This window comes from Spea bombifrons, chromosome 4 (genome assembly GCF_027358695.1).
Source record: "Spea bombifrons isolate aSpeBom1 chromosome 4, aSpeBom1.2.pri, whole genome shotgun sequence".
Classification (NCBI taxonomy): Eukaryota; Metazoa; Chordata; class Amphibia; order Anura; family Pelobatidae; genus Spea; species Spea bombifrons.
Genome location: NC_071090.1, coordinates 101,511,909 through 101,535,743, shown reverse-complemented (window position 1 = coordinate 101,535,743; position 23,835 = coordinate 101,511,909). Strand labels below are relative to the sequence as shown.

Below are 23,835 nucleotides of genomic sequence, written 5' to 3'. Positions count from 1 at the left end.
ACTGTTAAGTGGCAGCCAACGGCAGCATCCTCATAGGATACAAAATAAATTAGGAAACTTAATAACTTTATTATTTATTTTTTTTATCTCCATTTCTTTTTTCCACATAAATACGTCCCAAGAGATATGACCTCATACTTTTATTCAGCTTTCCTCGAGGTCAGAAAAAACTGTTTTCACCAGTCCTCATCCTTAGTTTCCTTGTCCTTAAGGCTTTTGGCCATAACCATACCTGGAGTTTTTCCAGTTTTCACCCAGTTGCTTCTCCACGTCTCCCGGGTTGTGGGAGCGGTGTGGAGGCGCTCCCCACTCACCACCCACTTCCCCTCCGACCGCATTAAATGTTTATGGTCACATGACATCAGCAGACTGCCCACTGAGATCAGTAGACCTACGCACCCAACACCCAAAGAGGGTGGGCTCCGGGCTGCCAGAGCCTGGATGTTCCTAGGTTCCATAGCTAGGCTCTGACATCATTGTATCTTTTACCCCAAAAAATGTCAGGTGTCCAAATTGGGAATTGGGGATTGAGCCCCCTTACAGCACTCATCTGCAGAGCATTGCAAGGTGGTCACCTGTGATCTCCAATGGTCCACTGATTTTACAGCTCCCTAGGACAGCCTGGGGGAATCAGATGCCCATGATCCCTGCTGCCCTCAAAACGGGCAACTATGTAGGAAATCACCCAAAAAAAAGAGTACTGTTCCATGAAGAACATCACCTTCCCTTATATTTGTTGAACAGTTGCTCGCTGTCATTATTATGGCTCTGTGCTTAATGTTGCCACATAATCTGGAAAAAAAATTGCTAACTACATGATTGTTATTTTTAACCATGTACGACATATTTGCAGGCGCAGCTAAGTGCCTTCCCAAGGGCTGGGGGAGAATGTTAATTATTACTTATATCATGACATTCCAAAGGATTCTAAAGTAGTAGAAAAGCTTTCGGAGTATACCTTTCCTCTGGGGGAAAATGACAAGGTGTCATTGAAGCCGGCATAGAGATAAAATAAATTACCGGTATAAACAAATTTGTACTGTTTGTAGGCCGAACACCCACAGTTCTCTCTCCTATGTCACAGAATATATAGGCTCACAGCGTTCCGGGATAGAACAGAAGGCAGTCTGGGCAGCATGCGCACACAGCACCCAGTCAACCATACTGCGGAAAAAACTAATATTGGCAACTTTCATCTAAGTATAAGATTTTACATGTACGTCGGCCAGCGATATCCCTTACTTTCCTGTAGTGGACGTGTTTGTGGACGAGAGGTTCACTTTAAGGCTGCACTCATATAAAGGCCATACGGAGTGATACAGCAGTAAGGGTGACACGAGGCTATTCATGTCAGCGGCTAAATACTATGTATGACGTGTTTTATTACAGAATAAACAGAGTAATAAGAGGTCACTCGGGGTAATGCAGAGGACTACAGCGTGTTAACGAGTTATCGCTCTAATATAGGGTTTCAGAAGCTTAATGTATCCCACTTTAATGCAATGTAACCCTGCATTCACCGAATTGCGGCTGCGGGGCACAAGGTGATGCGGAACACATTGGTCCAGAACACAATGGCTGTGGGTAATATACACACTCGGTGACAGTAAGTACACAAAGAGCAGGCACACAAGGGCCATAAGGTTAAATGCAATTGCAAAGTGTTATTAATTAATTATTAGTCTTTAATCCAACTCCTGAACTTCACTAACCCCAAATCTCTGAAGAACCAACCCATCCCTTCTACTCGAGAACACTCTTGGAAGTCCCTCACCAGCTCAGACCTTGATGAGCCCCATTGTAACACATGGAGACTCTTGGAAGACCCTCACCAGCTCAGACATCAATGAGCCCCCATAGAGTTACATGAGTTGTGTAAACCAGGGAGCTAATTGTGCAATACAGAATTAACTCAACTAGCACACAAAAGCGGGCGCTAAAAGATGCACAGCACTCCCCAACTATTTATTATTATTATTATTTAACCATTATCATTATTATTAAGTGAGTTATATTTGTGAAACCATTAAGCTGGGAGTTCTAGGCTCTTGCTGAGCCATAAAAGCTATAACCAGGTCGACAAAATTATTGTGTGCCATATCAGGTCTGTACTATGAGACAGCGCAAGATCCGACGCCCAGACCTTCCAATCCATGCCCAACACCATGATATCTCACTAAAATAAAAATTAGAAGGTGGACAGAAATCTCCATTGGAGGAAATCCTATTCCTATAATCTTTACTCTATTTTATTCTAGAGCCCAAGAAAATATTGGCCAATATACTTCCAACTAGAGCAGCCTGGTAGGGGGTTGACAGGGCAGGGGTTATAGTATTACTGCTATTCCAGGAAGATAATGATAACAAACTCTTAAACTTATAAAGTTCTTCTTACCACTGGCCAGAACTTTTAAAGTGAATACCGTATGTGGCGATGTGTTCTGGAATTGTCATGTAAAGAGGCATCCAGAGCAGAGATGAAGGTGCCATTTCTGCCGCTACAGACGGAGAAAGTTTGGAGATGGGAGGGGGAGCAGATGATGACTGTTCTGGGAGATAACGGGACAGTCTGTAGCTGCAGATGGTGATAGAGATGCTCGAGATCTGACACCTGCAAGAGACTAAGAGGACTGCAGAGCGAGTGGGAGAGAAAACACGCTGCAACGGGGCATACCGAGGATCCCCCCAGTGTCACTATGCAGATTAAGGTGAGCCCATTCAAGGACAAGAAAAGTTTTTAGGATTGTTGCCAGATTATCTTAGTATTGGGCAAGCAACTCATAGGATAGCACTAGAGCTGGGTGTACATACTATATATATATATATCGCATAGATAATGGTGCGGAGGGGCAGGGTGGGTGAATAATGTGTAAGGGTGACGTCCAGCAGTCTAATGGTTCTGCACCATGCACTGCTGGCATACATTACAAGTAAAGGTGAAGACAGGCAATGTGTAAATATGACATCATTTGGGCTGCTCTGTGTATGTTACACTATAGCAGAATTACATAGGCTGGCACTGTGTAGATATGGCAGGCTGGTATGTTACCGGTACTGGCGTATGTATACACACTGTATAATATATGACATATTGTACAAGAATTTGAGAGCCTGGCCATCTGCACTGTGAATAATTAAGCAGAATGTGCTTAAATACGCACTTTGCTTCGCCAGGTGTGACATTGCTTAGTGCAGTTTGAGAGGGCATGCGGGCATTCCCACACATATCATATAATAAATAGTATATTACATTGTAGGGGGGATGATCGCTCGATTGTACATCTGAGGTCAATGGTGAAATAAGCTGTTGGCACTAGCTGGGCTTATCGCTTTTCTATACATAACATATAGGATTGCCTTATCTAACAATATAAAGTGCAATAAAAAAACAAGATTTGGAATGGATGTGTGCTCAGTCACATGTGAGATCTGCTAATAATATATATATATATATATATATATATATATATATATAATTTATATATATTATATATATATAATGGTTCAGCCTATGCATACTAGAGCCATATGTGGGTATGGATGAGTTATAGGGCAGATTATAGTTAGATCTGTCCCATCTAAGATCTTGGTATACACATTAACTCTTGCCGTGTTATGTGCTATCTCCTCGCCCATGACTTATTGCTGCTGCGTCTTTATCACATGTCAGCAGAGCTCTGGGGTGGGGTCAAGGGGCATGACACTGCATGTATGTGTCGCTGAGATAAATAACGAAAAATATGCATTTATGTATGTTATTCTTTCAAAAAATACTGCGTATAATATATATATATATATATATATATATATAATATATAAATATAGAGTAGAACAGAGTAGGGGTTGGAAGCCACAGGTATCTCCTTGGGTCTCGTTCCTTGTTTGGGGGGGGTAGGGGGGATATACGTACCTATTCTACTAAACCTAACCTCCAGAAAGAAATACAATTTAAAAATATAAAACTACAAACATCAGTAGATACACCTTGAGAATTCCAACAGCCGATAAAAATCATTTAATTTAAAAAAAAAAAAGAAAAGAAAGAAGAATTAAAGAACATGACAAAAATTGACCTGACTGTTCATTTAGCAGAATGTCATATATAGGTCAAGATTGGATGGCAAAATAGACTTCTGTCCTTTCTTTAATTAATATATATATATATATATATATATATATATATATATATACACACACAACTGTAGGGGCATGGTTTAGCATGGTTTAGAATTCTAATACTTTAATGTGATTTAGTAAAATGTTTTATTTTTATACACATTCATTTTGACAAATTGCTGATATTTTACACATTTATATGTTTTCACATAAAGCAGTTGTTTCTTTCCAGTGCTTATTGTTTTATAACGCTGCGCAGACAATATCTCCCCTGTTGATTGATAGCCATAGTTGTAAATGGAATTATTGGTATCATGAGTTCCCCATTAAACTCTAAATCTAGAAGATATCTGGGCTGGATTAATCTAGGTCACCTGGTTAATATGTGACAGATTGGATTCAAAACATAAAATTCTTAGGGGAAAAAAATATATATATAAAAGAATTACCGTGAATGACTTTGGGTAACATGGGGACTGGGTTAGTCCGAGACGTCCATAATAAAAAAAAAAAACAAGAAAAGAAAAAAACTACAAAAGTATGTCTATTTTCTGGTCTAGCATAATCCTCTTGCACATTGATAAACATATTGGGTAAATTCTCCTGGTTTTGGGAATATCTAACGGTCCCCGTGACCAAAGATAACACAAAACCCCATGATCTACGTCAGCGTACAAACTAACTGAAAAGAGATGGTATTAGCAGGACAACGGAACCGCCATGCTTTACATTAATGTTTTGGATGGAAATGATGAAAAAGAGAAGTTGCCCTACTATCCATGAGTTTTTGGACCCATGGAAATAGCCGGACACTCCTATAGGATCATTTCTTGGACATGGTAGCATTCCAAAAAAGAGTGTTATTAAAAATAAATGTTCCTTGTGCTTACTTTTCACCCATACCTCTTGTGAATATATATGAAACATAGAAAGGTTGCCAGCAAATGTATCTTACCTGCATGCCAGTCAAAATCAATAATGGGCAACCATATCTTTATGGAAGCCATAGTTTAGCCAGTACTTCCCCTGACAAACCCTAATAACGTGACCACAGTGACTCCATGGTCCACATGAGTTAGAAGATCTTATTTAAATAAACATCAAAGTGAGTCAGGTACATCGGCAGGACTACTTGACCTCTACCCACGTTAGAGGTGAGCCATATAGACCCCCAGTGGTTACACAATGTTGGCCTGTGTTATCATGTTTGGCCCTATTGAGGGGTGGTCAATGGGATGATAGCCTAGCAGCAGATAAAATCCCTTCAGACCTTAACCGGCCCTTGGCCTTGGCTCATGTTCAAGATAGCCTTATGCCTATCATATGCGTGTTTAGACCTTGGTTTGTAGGCGGCTGCTTCTGCAATATACATATTCAGTGTCCTCTGCCACATTCCATTGGGACATTATCTTTTCTAGACAATAAAGATCCTCACCCCATCCTTGCCAACTATAAATAAGGGGAAAAACATTGAAGGACAATCTCCAGTAAGCAGTCCAGACGCCGGGGATCTGCGGTGGAGACCTCTATGTTGTTCGTATAACTGACCACGATTGATGGTACTGTAGCTAATAATATGGTATTTATTAAATCAGCTGACTCCTTATCACATGGAGGATAACTGCAGTCCTAGTTCTGGAGTTATTTTAGGAGTAACACAGATTTAAATGCTCCAGACAGCTCTGAGGTTCATTGCTGGGAGCTTCTGCACTCAAAGCCTCAAATACGTGTCCTAAAAATCGCCCGGGCTGGATGCAGAATGACTTAAAGGTTTAGCCATTGCCATAAAGCTGCTGCTGAAATGCGCTTCGGGGTCTGGCCGGCAGCGCTGCGACAGCGCAAAATGGCTCGGAGGGCCAGAAATAAAGAGCGGATACAGAATGAAGAGCTGCAGGTTTGTAACATGGGATATTACACTAATAAAGAAATGGTTAATAGGGAATCATTATTTTTTTGTTTTTTTACATGGGTACCATAGGGCATGGGGTAAGACTATGGGATGTGTAATTATGGAGGAGAGAAGAGAGACTTAAACACATAATCTAAAGGCCATAATCTAAAACTAGGTCAGAGGTTTAGATGTAATGTAAGGAAGTTCTACTTTACTGAAAGGGTGGTTGATACATGGAGCAGCTTCCCAGCAGGAGTTGTAAAGTTAATACATGGGATAGGCAGGTGGCTATCCTGAATCTGAGACGGGACCAAGGACTGATGAAGGTCTTAGTCTTTGCAGAGGGTAACACAGGCAGACTGTACGGGCCAAATGGGTCTTATTTGCTGTTGTTCTTCAGCTGTTACTAAATTGAATGTAATCACTTATCTAAAATTACCTGAAAAAGAAAAGTATCTTTTTAATATCTTTATGGTGGGGATACTGAAATAATGACTTCCAACCACCATAGTGATGCAACAAAAACCCTGCGTCCGACCTGCCCTGGTTATTATATTCTTGGTATGTATAACGGCATAGATATATATATATTCCCTTGTTCATCAATACTATAAAATGTCATAGAAACGAGTAAGCTTGTCATGTGTTCATGTGGCCCAGATGTATAAAAAATGTATTTTCTGACCTCAAAAAAGGGAAGTACATTGCCATAGAGGAGTATTTCTGGGATATTCTATTTTCTGCCATTTTAAAGAGTGGAAGGGGTACTTTCGGAAGGTTTATTAAATGCAAACATTTCCGCAGAGTGGCGGAATACTTTAAAGGCATGCTGTATACTAGCTGCTGCGGCGTCTCTATGTGTGGGGCAGTTTTGCTGCTATAATGATGGCGTCAGGCATGTAATCTAACGGCTGCAGAGGAGTTTATGTGGTTGTCCTTCAGCTAAATGAAATTTGGCCGCCTGTAAGTGACGCCGCAGAGGAGGTATACCGAGTGCCATATGGCAAGCAAGCTATCACACTAACACTGCGTGCTTGGTATATATTATACTTGGTATATATTATACTTGGTGTATGTAGGACATCATCATACCTGAGAATTCTCAGGGTTTTTTTGCCCCGATCCCAGGGTCTCAGGGTGAAGGGGCAGATTCTCAGGATCACACAGTCTGGAACTGACTTCTCCCTCTTCTATGCTGCTGTGATCGTATATAAGACTCACTATTAGTGCGTTTGCACAGCATGCTATGATTGGTATCTCCTTATTGAATGCAGGGGACTCAATTATGTGAATCTTTAAATAATGACCGGGTTTCTGATATAAGATACATTTGGTGAGTCACTGCATAGAATCGCCATGATCGGCTATTAAATGGTTAATTTTTTCTAGAGTCTCAGGGTCATTTCATTTAAAAAGTTCCCGGGTACGGACATCGTACACGCACATATCCCATTTCATACCCATTTGTTTATTACATAGTAATTTTACCTGGTCGGGATTAATAAGCCTGAAGCTTTTTGCAGGATTTATAGTATAGAGCCAGGATGGGAAACAAAAGCCCCCCTGCTGATGAAAAAATGAATATTATAGCGGTTATTCAGCAACTGAGAATTATAGTACACCATCAGCTGGGGTTTTTACACTCCTCTAGGACTGGTTTAGCCCTCGTGATCTTAATACTGCATCCCACGGGGCTAGTAGAGCGTAAGCTCACAGGAGCAGGGCCCTCTTTTCCTTCTGTACCAGTACGTGTTAATGTGTGTTATGTTATTTTAAATTGTCGTTTATTTTACCCAACTCCTTATTGTAACGTGATATGGAACCTGCTGGCGCTATATTAATATTTGTAATGTATCAGTTAGTAGTGTCAGACCCCTTGAATATATGTATTGTAAGAAGCGCTGCGTAAATTGCTGGCGCTATATAAATAAAAGATAATAATAATAATAATGTATTCTTCAAAAATGTGTTTTACACTGCACATGTTTCTCCACAAGGGGGCAGGCTTGTGCACTCATGCCATAAAAGTCTCCTTATTACATCTCTTTGTACAGCACAAAGTATATGAGGCTTTCTCTTTCTAGTCTATAGACACACCAGATGCACAATATCTGTATAGCTGCGTATCTCCATAACGTGGCTGCGTATCTCCATAATGTCTCCGCGTAGCTCCATAACGTGGCTGCGTATCTCCATAACGTGGCTGCGTATCTCCATAATGTCTCCGCGTAACTCCATAATGTCTCCGCGTATCTCCATAATGTCTCTGCGTATCTCCATAATGTCTCTGCGTATCTCCATAACGTGGCTGCGTATCTCCATAACGTGGCTGCGTATCTCCATAACGTGGCTGCGTATCTCCATAATGTCTCCGCGTAACTCCATAATGTCTCCGCGTATCTCCATAATGTCTCTGCGTATCTCCATAATGTCTCTGCGTATCTCCATAACGTGGCTGCGTATCTCCATAACGTGGCTGCATATCTCCATAACGTGGCTGCGTATCTCCATAATGTCTCCGCGTATCTCCATAATGTCTCCGCGTATCTCCATAATGTCTCCGCGTATCTCCGTAACGTCTCTGCGCAGAGGCTGCCGATTCATTAATATTCATGTCCTCTGCCTAGTTAGACATTTTGATACATTTCATTTTAAATGCGAGAACTCAGCCTTGTTAAGCACGGCAATACAATCTGTTTCAACATTATTCTGGGCCCAGTGACAAATGCCTAAAAAAAAAAAAAAACAAGCCACGTTTAATAAGAATAAAAAAAAAACCCTTTATTTGATAATGTTATCGGCTGCTTCTCCCGCACGTGGGGACATATGGCGGCGCTTATGAGCTTTAATTTAAACAAAGTCATCATAACAAATAGAGCTCTAACCCCAACAGATGCAGGGCTTCCCCGTTCGGAGTCCAGAAAGCAGACTAGAGGAGCTCTAAACACTAGAGCTGTGTGCTGGTTTAATATTACAAAATAAAAACATTAGTATAATGTAGTATATGAAATTGTACTCTGCTGGATAATGCATATCACTTCTACCCACCTGCCAACATGTTAAATGACCAAAAAGGGTGGGTGCGGCTTTACCCCCTTTACCCCAATTTTTTATGTGATTTTGTGACCTATTAACCCCTTCACACCTTCATGATGTTGCATGCCAATAGTTCCCGTGCTCAAGCAATCATGTAAACAAGAGGCTTCCTATATGTAAAAAAAGGGAAAGTAAAACAAAAAAATTAAATAATAAAAAAGAGCACTAAACACATAAATTGTATAAACATGTCACAAATAAACAGTCGGGTTACCTTTCGTGGCCCACAACTCCCATCACCCTCAGCCAAGCTGATGATGTGAGTGATAGACGTGGTAGTCTGCACAAGCAGCTGCGCCGTAAAAGCAAAAAGCTGTATACTTTGTGAAAATGTGTCTTTTTTAAATCTAAACTATGTTTCTTTAGTATGTATACCATCTAATATTTGCCTTATAACTTCTACAAATGTATAGTAATTTGCCGCTTTTGCCACGGATCTCAGCTCCCCGTATGTAAAATATTTCAAAACAAATATCTGCTAAACAATTGCAAAAACACAAGCCATGAGTATGTTTAATCAATTACTAAACACAAGGATACTATGGCGTTTCCCGTTTAACACTTTCAGTGCTAACAACACAATTCTAAAAAAAAAAAAAAAAAAAGTTATGAATATTTATTTTTGGTAAAAAATGGACTGATGAGCTTTTGGGGAGCTTGGCTCCCATCACCCTCAGCCAGTATAATGAGGAGAGTGGTTCGAGTAGCCGGCAAAAGTGTCTGTATTGTACTTGTGACATTTATATTTTCTACTTACTACTTACTAACCTTCCTAATACTTACTAAGTGTATTATTACGCTCCTGATACAGTGCTCTTACATCACTAAGTGTATTATTACACTGCGATTACATCACTAAGTATATTATTACACTGCTGATACATCACTAAGAGTGTTATTACACCACTCATACAATATGATCACTTCAGTAAGTATATTATTACACTGCTGATATATTGTGATATAATTTGTAAGTGTATTGTTACACTGCTGATATTAGTGCGATTACATCACTAAGTGAATTATTACCCCACTGATATAGTGTGATATCACACGTAAAAGTCTGAATGATCATCGCTGCCGATATGCTTTGTGATTGGATTCATTTTTCTATTACACTGATGTAATACAGTGTACCATTATGGTATTATTATATTATTAAGATGGCAGTATGTTATTATTTATGACTGCTTAGAATACTTATTGCACCATTTGTGATGTTTCTTTGCTAATTATTATATTTCTGGGATATTAAGCGGGGAAGGAAATTTTCCCTTTTGCAGTGATATGTGTTTACTTATCATTCCCCAGTCCCTTTCGCGTGTGTAGCCGTGTCATATGTGCAAATGGCATGTCTTTATGTCTATATCCTATTTAAATAAACAGGTTACGGTCAAACCTGTTACTGCCCAGGGGGATGATAGCCTCTGAACGGTAATAATATGGCTCTGCGGTCCGGGTGCTACAATCCTGCTCTGTGTATTTCAGACTCATGCTGAACGTCCTACCATTGAAGGGGTTAAAGGGCTCCCGGTAAGACACCAACCCATGTCCCCCGGTGATGAAGCCCTGGGCACAGCGCCTGATATCTAAGAACGGGAAAGAGAGAGAGGATGGGGGGGTAAGAGAGCGGAGGGGGAGGTACGCAGTTTGCGAGACAGAGAGGGAGGGGGGGTGCTGTCTGTATGCAGCAGAATGGCAGAGCGGGCAGGCAGGCACCGGGGACGGCCTGTGAGTATCAAGAGGGAGTGTTGGGGGGTGAGATACGGTGGGTTGGGGGGGTTGAGGCGGGGTGGGTTGCCTTATACCTCCGCCTTCGCTCCGTGGGCTCCTGGGAGTTTATTTCTGACCAGGCTGTTACACACCTGCTACGCTATGTCCGAGCCTGCTAGACAGAGTACGGGGCAGCCGTGGCAGAGTCTCCAAGCAGTGCCTCCTGCCCCCCCCCTTGCCCCATGACCCTGTATGGCTCAAATCTAATCACAGGCCACTGACACCTTACCGTGTCCTGTGACACACACACACACACACACGCTTACACCAGGCACCGCCATCCACACCCATGCTGTAATTACCCCCGCACGCTCCGTACACCTCTTCCATGAACACAGATGCGAAAACATATGCACCGGATGAACCCCGCTCTCTCCTGCCTGCGCCAGAAATATTATATACTTTATATTCCAGGCACGCCAGCGCTGGGATGCGTTACATATAGAAAGTTGGACTTCAGATCTCAGGCAGACAGTCTGCATCCCAGCGGCGATAGAAGTACTGCAGCTCCTATCACCCTCAGACAAATTCATCATCTCAGTAGTCCGGTTCCATCCTTTCCTGGCCCTTTGTGTTTATGCCACACATCGCAACCACTGCATTTACCTTAATTATTTGATGTTCTTTATGTATTCAATAGATTCCTTAGTTAAAGTTGATGCATTTTATTTGGCTGACAGAAGAAGAGCTTACAGTCTATTGCTTGTTTCGCTCTGAAGAAGAGACCTCCGGGGTCCAAAAAGCTCATGGAAGTTGCTTCTTTTTCTGTGTTGGCCCGATGAAAAGTATCAACTTCAACTAAAGTCTCCCTTTCTCGCAGGTCTAATATGGCCAAATACGTTTGGATTCCATGGGCAATAGTTTGTTAAACCGCTTTGTGTAACATTTTGTTCGTCGTACGTAATCAGCGTTCAGTCACACGCTACCCAATAAGCCCATGGCTAGAGAAGTTCGTTAATTTAACGATCCGAGCCGTGCGGGACAGTTGACAATTTTTTATATATATATATATATATATATATATATATATATATATGTGCTTTATTTCAAAAGTTTGGGGTCACTGAGCTGTTTTCATGAACAAGGACATTTCTGGCTGTAACATAATTGCTAAAGGGTTTTCTAATTAGTCTTTTAAACTTAAGCTTGGATCAGCGAACACAACGTGCCACTGGAACACAGGAGTGATGGGAGTGATAAAAGGCCATTGGAACACAGGAGTGATGGGAGTGATAAAGGGCCATTGGAACGCAGGAGTGATGGGAGTGATAAAGGGCCATTGGAACACAGGAGTGATGAGAGTGATAAATGGCCATTGGAACACAGGAGTGATGGGAGTGATAAAGGGCCTCTGTACGCCTATGAAGATATTACATAAAAAATCAGCCGTTTCCAGCTACAATAATCATTTACAACATTAACCCCGTCTGCGCTGGATTTCATGGACAAAATCAGCTTTTCTTTCAAAAACAAGGACATTTGCAAGTGACCCCAAACTTTTGAACTGTAGTGTGTACATTATATATATCTATATGTGTATGTATATATTTATATATATATACGGTGTATATATACACCGTGCTATAAGGGTGTTCGCAGTGAATTGCACACATTTGCTCTGCTTCCCAAATGCACGGTAAAATGATCGAGGGAGTAGCTTTGATGACTCCGGTGTAAGATAATCGAAGTGCCAGGATCTGGCGGTACTGAACGAGGCTCCATCATAACTGCACGGGTTCCCTTTGTCTGTAGAATGGTCTGTTTTTTCCCCCTCCCCTTAAGGAAAGATGACAGATACCTCCTAATTACCCCTGCAATCGATAACTAGGACCTTCCAGCTAATGGTTATTTAAAGCAGAGAAGCGGATCCTCATGCGTACTAAAAGGAGACAATCGCTTTACAGCCACATTCGATCCAGAGTGAGACAGACATCGGCACCCGTGGGACAGGGCGGAGGGGGCTGCGTTCTATAACGCCGAGAACTCTACTGACAGATACAATGTATTCACAGTATATACAGTATATCCAGCCTGATAATATACAGATGATGAGGAGATGTATAGACGTTTTTCTGCTCATTAACGAGAAGGTTGCCCCTTCCATTCACTGGAACACTCAGAGCTTTAAGCATCTCTGCTGTCGCCATAGCGACGTAAACAATTACACCAAGAAACGGTCCGATCAGTGATTTTACTAGCGTAATATGTCGATTCATATTGTGATTTTTTTATTTTTAAAGGGGGTTTCAGCAGACAGTCTGTAAACGGGGGTATCTGGAGACAGACTGTCAGCACCTCTCCAAACAACCGTAGACTAGAAGCGGAGGTAACGCTGTTGATTGTTGCCGGCTGATTTCCAGTAATCTGTGTATGAATAAACATACAGACTCCCAAAGATGCAAATTGGCTGCTAGGATGATGAGTTATGAGGCTGCATGATATAGTAATTACAAGAGCAGTCGCTCATTTCGTACCCAAGATTTATTGATCTGAAAGCCTCTGACTCATCTTCGATAGAAAATCACGACACTCGAGATCTGATTGCACAGTGAGATTTATTGGGTGCAGCTCTGGAGGTAAGACGTGTTAATACAGGTTATTGGGTTAGTTTCATCCAAAAATGCAATTATATTTATTATTATTATTTTTTATTGTTTTATATAGCGCCATCAAATTCCGTAGCGCTGTACAATGGGTGGACAGGACATAACAAGTAGTATATAACATAACAAATTGACTAACAGAGACAACAGGTGAGGAGGGCCCGCTCAAGCGAGCTTACAGTCCAGAGGTATATATATATGTATATATATATGTATATATATATATATATATATATATATATATATATATATATATATATATATATATACTGAAGGTAACAGAGTGGCTAGAGGAGGGCTGACTGGGGAGGAAATTGCCTCCTGGCTGCTCTGGTTTAATTTTTTTGATGTGTTTTGCGTGCAGTTCCACACACGGCCACCAGGGTTGTAGAGTTAGGAAGCATTACATGATAACTGGTTCCTTTATGTGCTCACTATATAGGTTTTCCCATGCGTTCCCTTTGTGTAAATGTGTTTTGGACAGTACTGACTGGTGTATATTATTTATGATGTCTGGCAAATGTGCTTTAGGCTGCTTAATCACTGGGCCACTAGGCCCGGACTTGCCCCTGGGCCAAATATCGCAATCTCTGAGGACGCCTGTATTAAACAGAATGTTGATGACATGCTTATGGTATAAAAGCAGACAAATTGTTTGCAAAGTCCTAAAAAGCAGGCATTTTGGTATACATATGGAGGCATTGGCTCTGTTATTCTGCTTCCTTGGTGAGGCTGAGGTCACAGGTATGATGTCATATTCCAATGTCCTCATTCACACCTGCAGCCAACTCAGTCGAGGAAGCAGGAGAGGGCTGGCAACTATCCGTAAGTGGGTCAAGCATATAAAAGTGGCCCAATATACAGTATTCTCAAATTTGCTTGTAGATTGCAAGTAAAAAAAAAAGATAGTAGAAAAAAGGTTCAGGTAATAGCCCAAAATTGTTAATAATTCCACCCTTAAGAATAGTGATATATATTAGTGATAAAAGGTATTTGGATATACTCACCCACTGGTGATCAGTAACAGTTTGCTGGACTTTAAAGCTACCACGGTGGTCTTCTCACTAAAATATAAAGGGAAGAAATGAAATTACAGGATAATCAATGACACACGATGACATCACAAGGATGCGTCTCCATGTGTGATTGAATTATACTACCTCGTGGACAAAGAACCATGACCATTTGAAGATACACTTATTTGTGTCACCTGCATTCAAGCAGGGATATCAACCATACTATACTGGTAGCAAGAATATCAGTTGGAAGTCTTTGATATGATCACAGCCGTGTAGAATACCCTCTGACGCTAATACCTGCGGAATTCTTTTGTAGGCTGATGCAGCGACCAGCTTCCTGCGAGCCGCCCGGGCTGGGAACCTGGACAAAGCGCTAGAGCACCTGAGGAACGGAGTGGATATAAACACGTGCAACCAGGTGAGAGCGGCTCCCATCCATCCATACATCTCCCCTATACCAGAACCAGCAATGTCCCAGTGACCCACCCGGCATATACCCCACACTGTGACACCGACCCACCCGGCATATACCCCGCACTGTGACACTGACCCACCCGGCATATACCCCGCACTGTGACACCGACCCACCCGGCATATACCCCGCACTGTGACACCGACCCACCCGGCATATACCCCGCACTGTGACACCGACCCACCCGGCATATACCCCACACTGTGACACCGACCCACCCGGCATATACCCCGCACTGTGACACTGACCCACCCGGCATATACCCCGCACTGTGACACTGACCCACCCGGCATATACCCCACACTGTGACACCGACCCACCCGGCATATACTCTGCACTGTGACACTGACCCAACCCGCATATACCCCGCACTGTGACACTGACCCACCCGGCATATACCCCGCACTGTGACACTGACCCACCCTGCATATACTCTGCACTGTGACACTGACCCAACCGGCATATACCCCGCACTGTGACACCGACCCACCCGGCATATACCCCGCACTGTGACACCGACCCACCCTGCATATACTCTGCACTGTGACACTGACCCAATCGGCATATACCCCGCACTGTGACACTGACTCACCCGGCATATACTCTGCACTGTGACACTGACTCACCCGGCATATACCCCGCACTGTGACACTGACCCACCCGGCATATACCCGGCACTGACACTGACCCACCCGGCATATACCCCGCACTGTGACACTGACCCACCCGGCATATACCCGGCACTGACACTGACCCACCCGGCATATACCCCGCACTGTGACACTGACTCATCCAGCATATACCCCGCACTGTGACACTGACCCACCCGGCATATACCCCGCACTGTGACACTGCCCCCCCCGGCATATACCCCGCACTGTGACACCGACCCACCCGGCATACACCCCGCACTGTGACACCGACCCACCCTGCATATACCCCGCACTGTGACACCGACCCACCCGGCATATACCCCACACTGTGACACCGACCCACCCGGCATATACCCCGCACTGTGACACCGACCCACCCGGCATATACCCCGCACTGTGACACTGACCCACCCGGCATATACCCGGCACTGACACTGACCCACCCGGCATATACCCCGCACTGTGACACTGACCACACACTGTATATTACTTGACATTATTTAATAATTTTAAAATGTCATCTAACTAATCGATAGAGCAGAAATAGCAGACTACAGTATGTTGTTTAAATATTTTTTTTATAACTGTTTCCAGTAACAAATTTGCACATTTTCTTTTTCTTTTTATTATGAGAACACTGATTCCCGGAATGGACCTCTCTCTTTTTTCTCTTTGGTTGTTCATTTTTCATATGAATTAAATATGTACCTAGAGTGTTAAAAAAACTACTGGTTTTAAAATCATCTATGATCCGTCTATATGCTAATTAAATGTAAAAACAGCATTATGAGTTTTTTTGAGGCTTTGTTGATTAGAGTCTTTAGCCATTTAAAAAAACAGAGACCTGCAAATAGAGTACCAACATGTTTGGCAATATTTCTCATGTTTTTTTGAGACACGGATTTTGCTCTGATGCTTTGGCCCCCACATTCATGACCTGTTCTCTGCCTTAATCCATTCGTTTACAAAGCCACCTGCCAGCATGCAGGGCTCTAACACTGGCCATTTATCAGGTTCAGCCGGCACCTTTGGGTCCTCTGGAGGATATCGGGCCTGTGGGAAAGGTCCAGCCTCATATGTCCTGTGATCCTGAGGGGGAGATATGTGGTCAGACCTGTCCCACAGGTCGTGTATTCTACCCTGACCTCACCGTGCCTTCTGACCACTCATGAAGGCCCATAAACCTCTATGTATCTCCTGACCGGTCATCCGACCCCTTGATCCTACTGTGTCTTCTGACCGTTTGTATTAACCATGCTTTAACTGTTGGTTTCCCTTTTCTCATTGGTCCTCAACAAATGTCTCCCAGTTGAATGTCTGCCGTATCTTCTTAGCTATAGTTTAGTTAGTTATCGCTAACCTCATTGGGCCTTGAGACCTTTCACCTTCATGATGATAACCTCAGTAGACATCTAGTTTTCCAAGAACCAAGTTCCAAGTATTCATGCAGATTCGATAACATTAGAGGGAAGCTGCTACCATTTAAGCAGATAAAGCAGCTGTTTAGGGCCCACATAGGTCTAAGGGCCCCCCTCAGATGACGTTGGAAGGGTGAGGTTCATCTTAAATACAGCCCCACCAATGAAGAATGCAAGTACTTACTTTACTATATCATATTCTTTACCAGTCAGGATGCTTGTCTTTGTAAGAAGTTGCAGCTCCAGGGTTGCAGTGCACCACATGTTTATACTGTGTGTCCGCGCTGGTAAGCAGGATAAATGGTTGGCCCAAGGCATCTCTTGCAATCCAAGAAGCTGCGAAAGAGAACAAATACATGGGAGGATTCTGATAATTCCCTTTGTTTAGTAATTTAAAGGTCATACAGCTCTCGTAGGTAAAGTGTCCCCTTAAATTTATGTCACTATAATGTATCTTGTAACATACTTCTTACATCATAAGTATTATGTCTTATTGTTTATATATAACTATCAACTACCCGCTTTCATCCATTGTCAATTTTATTTGGCCCTCCGCCTCCTACATGGGCCAACAGAAGGATTCCATTGCAGCCTTCAATATGGAATCACGGTAGACGGAGGAGAAACTGCGTGATATATTCTCACTAAAGCTGAAAAACAAAAATGGGAGCAACATAAAACCAGAACATAGAACAAAAATAACATTAAGCGGTTTGCAGGGCCGTATTCTAGAATGGTTTTATGTCAGACCTGACCTTTCCCCTTAATGTGTTTTGTCAGCAATTACAGTTCAGTTCCTGCGCGACTATTCACGTGTATTCTGTATCAGTAATCGTCGGCATATCCATTTCCTCACATGTTGAAATTCCCAGCTGAGGCTCCATATTTATTCAGACATCAGCTTTCTATGGACATTTTACACTGAATTGGAAGAGCAGGCCAATAACGCTAATGCGCAGGACTGGCCATCGGGTACCCCGTTCAAAATTCCAACGGCACTTCCTGCGTAAATTTATTGCCCCTAGTGTAGCCGAGCCAACACTTTACGTGCGCCCCATGTATCCATAAGGATCTGCTGCTGGCATAAGAGACAACAGGAAGTGAGATGTGCAAGGGAAAAATACTTCCCCCTGCTTTTTATTATTATTATTATTATTATTTTTCCCTAATTTATTTGTTTATATATATATACCGTATATATATATATATATATATATATATATATATATATGAAAATTATTAAGGAGAGGAATACATATCCTGTGAAACATGACTAAACAGACACATTAATCACCAGCTTGCTCAAGCTGTGGCATAATAAAATTTAAACGTTAAAAAATGTAAATCACGTTTTGCAATAAATATAGAAACGGAATTGAACTGAATCCCCCAACCTTTGTGATATGACTCATTACCCACAGGTAACAAGTGTATGTAAACATGGGGTAAGTAATCTGCAACTACCCCCTCCCCCCCCCACTAACATTCCCTCTATTTTCATTAGAGGGATCGCTCACACGAGAAGGAAGCGAAGCATTTTAGAAGCCAGGGCTCCATTGATTTAACGTTCACCCTTGAAGCTGAACTCATTGCAGCTGTCTGCCAGCCCTCGAATTCCCAGGCCGTGCCAGAACATGCTACCCTTCCTAGGACACTGGGGGAGGGGGAAATGGTTGGCAAAAAACAGGAAACAATAAAGTCACTTCGGAAATGAATGGCAAATCTTGTAATGTGACACACGCAGCGCTTCCTAGGACGGGAAAAAAATACTTTGTGTGCATTTGTGTCCAGCTGTCTGTCTGTGTTTACGTGCGCCGCCATCTGCCGTAACGCTGCAATAATATTTCTCATTCTCATTGAACTCCTTTTTGCCAAAACTTCAGAAAATTTTAAGGGGGACTGTCACATATCTTAGATAGAAACTTAAATCCAATGCTAAAAAACATCTTTCAACTCATTTTTATAATTTTTAAGATATTTAAATGTATTGTTGAGCTCCCATTGACTTTAATGGGAGCGCTACAGAGGCAGGAAGTGTACTTAAGTATGCTTCCAGCCTACACTCGGTTAAACTCCTGGTTTTAGTAAAGACAACCAGTGGGGAGTGGGATTTTCCTATTCAAGTAACTAATACATGTTTGTACCCATTGTAATAGATGTCTATGATATAATTAATTATGCATACATATATGAAATATATCATATATCCAAGAGTGTTTTATAGGGTTGCACACAGTTGTACGCTGTGATCTTTTTAGTCTCATTAGCAGTGAAAGTCAACAATCACATTATACAAAGGCAATCAATACAACAGACTGACGTCATTAACAAGCTCAGCCGCTGCTACGTTACAGTCACCCAATTCTCTGATTTCAGGCCAAGTTCAATGATGGCACAGGATTAGAAAGGGAAGAGTCAGACAGATAGAAAAGGGAGAGAAACTGGGGGAGAGAACGTGACGAGGGAAAGAACAGAAAGAGAGACAGGAACCAAGAGAGGAGGTACAGATCAAGGTTATTGACGTAAAAGGAAGGGAGGTAAGGCGCAAGGAGATTTAGCGAAGTGACAGATCGTGTGATATGGGGTATGAGACGGTGTGTATGGTAGACAACATACTCTCATTACCCATGATGGGACGCTGAGTCTAATGTGTGCGTATGATTTAGAGAGAGAGAGCCAGCTGGTGGTTCTAAAATGTTGTTGTTGTTCATTATTTTTACCCCTCTAACAATTAGGTTTACCTGCTCCACTCTTGTGTATAAAGGTCTTAAGTATGAGTGAGCCATTCCAAAACAGGCTTCACTAGGAGAGCAAGTTGGTCCATTGTTTAGAATAGTGCTGCCCAGAATATTTTTTTAAAGACCCTGGAGGTCCACATGCGAGCAATACTTGTTTAGAATCACAGAGATGTCTTATATCCATACCTGGGAACTCTCATGGTTTGACCCGGTGTCTCTGGGAGAAGACCTGCTTCCCTGGTCTCTGGGTCTTGCTTCTCTGTAAAGGACTGGGGATATTGGGTTTCATGAAGATATTGCACATGCTCTGGATACTCTCATTGATAACATAAGTTCTAGAATCAACGCAGTGTCCCTGTTAATGTTAAGTGAATCTCGGCCAAACAGAAGGTTGACCAGAAACCACAAACCCTGAAGTAATTTGGTGAATTTGGGTATGGAGCCCAGCATTATTTACTATGTTAATGAAAAGAAGAGGAATATATGAATCTTAAAATAATAAAAGGATATAAAACTGCCATGGTTGGAGGAATTAAGCAAGTAAACGTTGTCCTTTTCAGTTCCATGCTGCAATGCCATGTGTTTAACAATTCACCACAATAATGTTCCACCTATTCTTAACCATACTTGTCGTATGTCCATTCTGTGGCCTATGTGAAAAATGTATCTACCCAAAGTTATCTTTTTTGATATAAAGCATAGGGGAGTCTTTGTTCCTAGGTGATTAGAGGATGTAAATTCATCCCTGTCTACCATTATCCTCAGCTAGTTTGGGGTGAAAGGTTGCACATCGCTCGGTCCTGTTATACATTTAGAATTTTAGGATGCTGAGTTTGTAACATTTCCAGGCTTGATGTTCTATAACTTCTGATGAAGGATCGTCACTGCTAGCAATCGCTTCACTTTTGACAAACAGAACCTTTATTCAGAAAGTCGTCCGAAACATTATTCTGCAATTCTGGATCCTGTCTGCACCTTCAGCTTTCACTTGTTTGTCTGGCGTAAAATTAACCATTTCTTTCTCACAGAATGGGCTGAACGCTCTGCACCTGTCCAGTAAGGAGGGCCACCTTAAAATGGTGAGCGAGCTTCTATCAAAAGACATTGTCCTGGAGACTACCACCAAGGTAAGAAGGAAAGAGAATGGGATGCTCTCTCATCGGCATGGACAACCCACTACCGTGATTTTTTCTTTTCAGTGTTTTCTATATTTTTGTCGTAATCTTCTCATAATCTTCCATACCATATTTTGTTCACTTATTCTTTGTTTTTTTATCTTTGTGCTCCGCGATCCCTGTTAAGCCTAATATTTTTTGTTGTATGAGCCTCAACGTTTATATTATCTGTACCTCGCACCTCGCACATCTCTGTCTCACCTTTTTTAAACCCCCCTCTAGAGTCTTTCATTTTTTATACCTCATTTCCAAGCCCAGTTTTTAAATATGGTCCCAATCTGTATTCGACTTACTCGCCCATCTTCTTTCTTCTATATAACTGTCTGCTAATTTCTCTCCCGCTATTCTTTGTTTACGACTATACAGAAGGGGAACACGGCCTTGCACATCGCAGCTTTGGCTGGTCAGCTGGATGTGGTGCGAGAGTTGGTTAATTATGGGGCTAACGTCAACAGTCAGTCACAGGTAACAATCTCAGAATGTTTACTTTGCTCACTAATCGTCCGGTGTGTAATGTTCCAATTAAAAGTGTCGTTCTATAAATTGTTTATTTCTCGTACAATAATCCGGTGACCTTTGACTTTGTTTTGTCCTGACAACAGAAAGGCTTTACGCCCCTCTATATGGCTGCGCAAGAGAACCATCTTCCTGTGGTCAAGTTCCTTTTGGAGAACGGAGCCAATCAGAACCTGGCAACCGAGGTCAGTGGCCATGTGTACTGCGTCCCCTTTCAGTGACTTCATGTTCTCAATGTCGTATGATGATTTTCTACTTCCTGTTGGATCACTCTGCATTCATCTGCTCACTTCCTGTTTTCGGGGAAAAACATTATCTTCAACCAGATGAAGCTTTAAGTTGGTTTGGTTGGACATACGATGCTGTATGTATCCCAGCATCTCAAATAGCCAAATACGCCCTCTTCTCTTCGAAGTTCTGGTTAGCAGTTTCGGCTTGGATTCTGGGCTTTACGGAGATGTGAATGTATGAAATATTGGTAGTTATTTATGTAACTAAAACATTATTGTGACTTTGAGAGTCGTAGAACACCGTGATTCCGTCATACCCAGCAAACATTCTGAGCTCCTAGAAAAAAGAGACATCAGGGGAGGAAAAAATGGACGGAGGGACTTAAGGCTCAAAGAAAAAAAACGTTCCTCCTAAACAGGGAAACTTGGGAGGTATAACCCAATTTCCACTTAGCTTGAACAGTTCATTTATAGTAATTAAACGCATAATAAAATAACAAAATTGCGACGTTTTGAGCCATGCGTCTCTCCGGTAAGCCCACGTGTAGTCTGTGCCCCTTTTAATTTATATAAAGTGTAGGTATTGCCCCTTTTTCTAAATACGATTCATTATGGAGGCTGCATTCTCTAGCATTTTGTTGGCTCCACGCACCAAACCCCTTTCCTACAGGGATCGCGGAGTTCCTTTTTAATACATATATATAAAATATTTAGCAGCGGCAATCCGCAAAAGCCCTATCCCTCCTCCCCTGTCTCTGGAGCTTCAAAGCCTGAATGCCGTGCTGATCCGGCAAATCTCATTTGCATTAGAGCAGCTAATGGAAATCTAAATGGTTTGCCTCGACACACACAGGAAAATAGAGACACATTTGCATCGGTGTTCATGCATGTTTAATCAAACAATGTTAAGGAATTTTTTTTAATGAAAATTTCCCTTTTATGATGATTACTCTAAGAGGATTCTTTTTATGTTACTGTCTCTATTTCCTTCACTCGTCTTTGACTTTCCCGTTCTTCTCATGGCCCAGAGCTTCTGGATAAGGGTGCATTCCAATCTCATTCCTCACCCCGGAATTTTTGCCCCCAAGGAATTCTTTGAGCCCTTCAACTAGAGGGCCAATAGGTGTGGAAGTATGGGGTGTGTATGAGTCCTTATAATATCTGGCCCTAAGGGAGCCTGGGATGCAAATCAAGACCATTTGGTTTTGTTCTTGCCTACACCTGGACATATTTCTTCAGATTCCTGTTTTACCACAAGTGTGATTTGTCTCGTATGCTCTATGATCGTGTTCTCCCTGTCTGTTCTTACCCAGTTCTCATAAATCCCCCAAGTTTGTGCCCTTTAACCCATGCCTGCCCGCACACCTGGCTTCTGTTTCCGATAACGTTCAACCTGGCAACTTCTACTCATGACTTCCCGGAACATTTCTTCCTGGTCACTTTTTTAAATTACTTTCAAGGGATCCATGTATAAAGTGGATATAGAGGCAAAAGGTGATGATTGTTGACCTTATTTGCATGCGCCTACCCAGAATCCCTTGTGGTTGAGGCAGCACCATGAGATTTCTAAGGGAAAAACGAGCCTTCTGGCTTGTCTGATGTCTGTAGATGAGTGTTTAATAATACGTCTACTACCCCCTTAAATTTCAGTGGAAGGGTTTTCCATCACCTTTACCCGCCACAACTTTGGTTATAAATTTAACTATGATGACATCATCCATATCAGGCCTTTTTCAGTTTTGGGGATGATATGGAATGCAGTCCTACGTCGGCTGGAATGATGCCACCTCCCTTTTTGTTTTTTTTTTGTTTTTACCGTCGCCGATTGTTTTCTGACCTTATATTCTCTAAACCTGTTTACAGGATGGTTTCACCCCATTAGCCGTAGCTCTCCAACAAGGCCATGAAAATGTAGTGGCTTATCTCATCAGCTACGGAATGAAAGGAAAGGTCCGGCTCCCGGCTCTGCACATCGCCGCTCGCAATGATGACACGCGCACCGCTGCCGTGCTGCTGCAGAACGATCCGAACGCGGATGTATTGTCAAAGGTCAGATGGAGTGACAGATTATCCTCGATAACTTCTACACGGCTGATAATGTAAACCCAACAGTACTTGGTCACCTGGTTTTTGGG

At 42.2% G+C, this 23,835-nt stretch overlaps 1 protein-coding gene across 5 annotated transcripts in view; it reads left to right on the top strand.

Annotated features, from left to right (window-relative positions):
* ANK1 (ankyrin 1) overlaps window positions 1-23,835 on the top strand; it is an 81,610-nt gene that overhangs the window by 19,058 nt on the left and 38,717 nt on the right. For 4 of the 5 annotated variants that reach the window (XM_053463028.1, XM_053463030.1, XM_053463029.1 and 1 more), the window contains exons 3-7: window positions 14,815-14,916; window positions 20,808-20,906; window positions 21,321-21,419; window positions 21,557-21,655; window positions 23,564-23,749. In XM_053463028.1, coding sequence (XP_053319003.1) covers window positions 14,815-14,916; window positions 20,808-20,906; window positions 21,321-21,419; window positions 21,557-21,655; window positions 23,564-23,749 — 585 coding nt within the window. Of the gene's footprint in view, window positions 1-2,480; window positions 2,709-14,814; window positions 14,917-20,807; window positions 20,907-21,320; window positions 21,420-21,556; window positions 21,656-23,563; window positions 23,750-23,835 lie in introns of those variants that run through there. The other variant, XM_053463031.1, reaches the window with a different exon arrangement.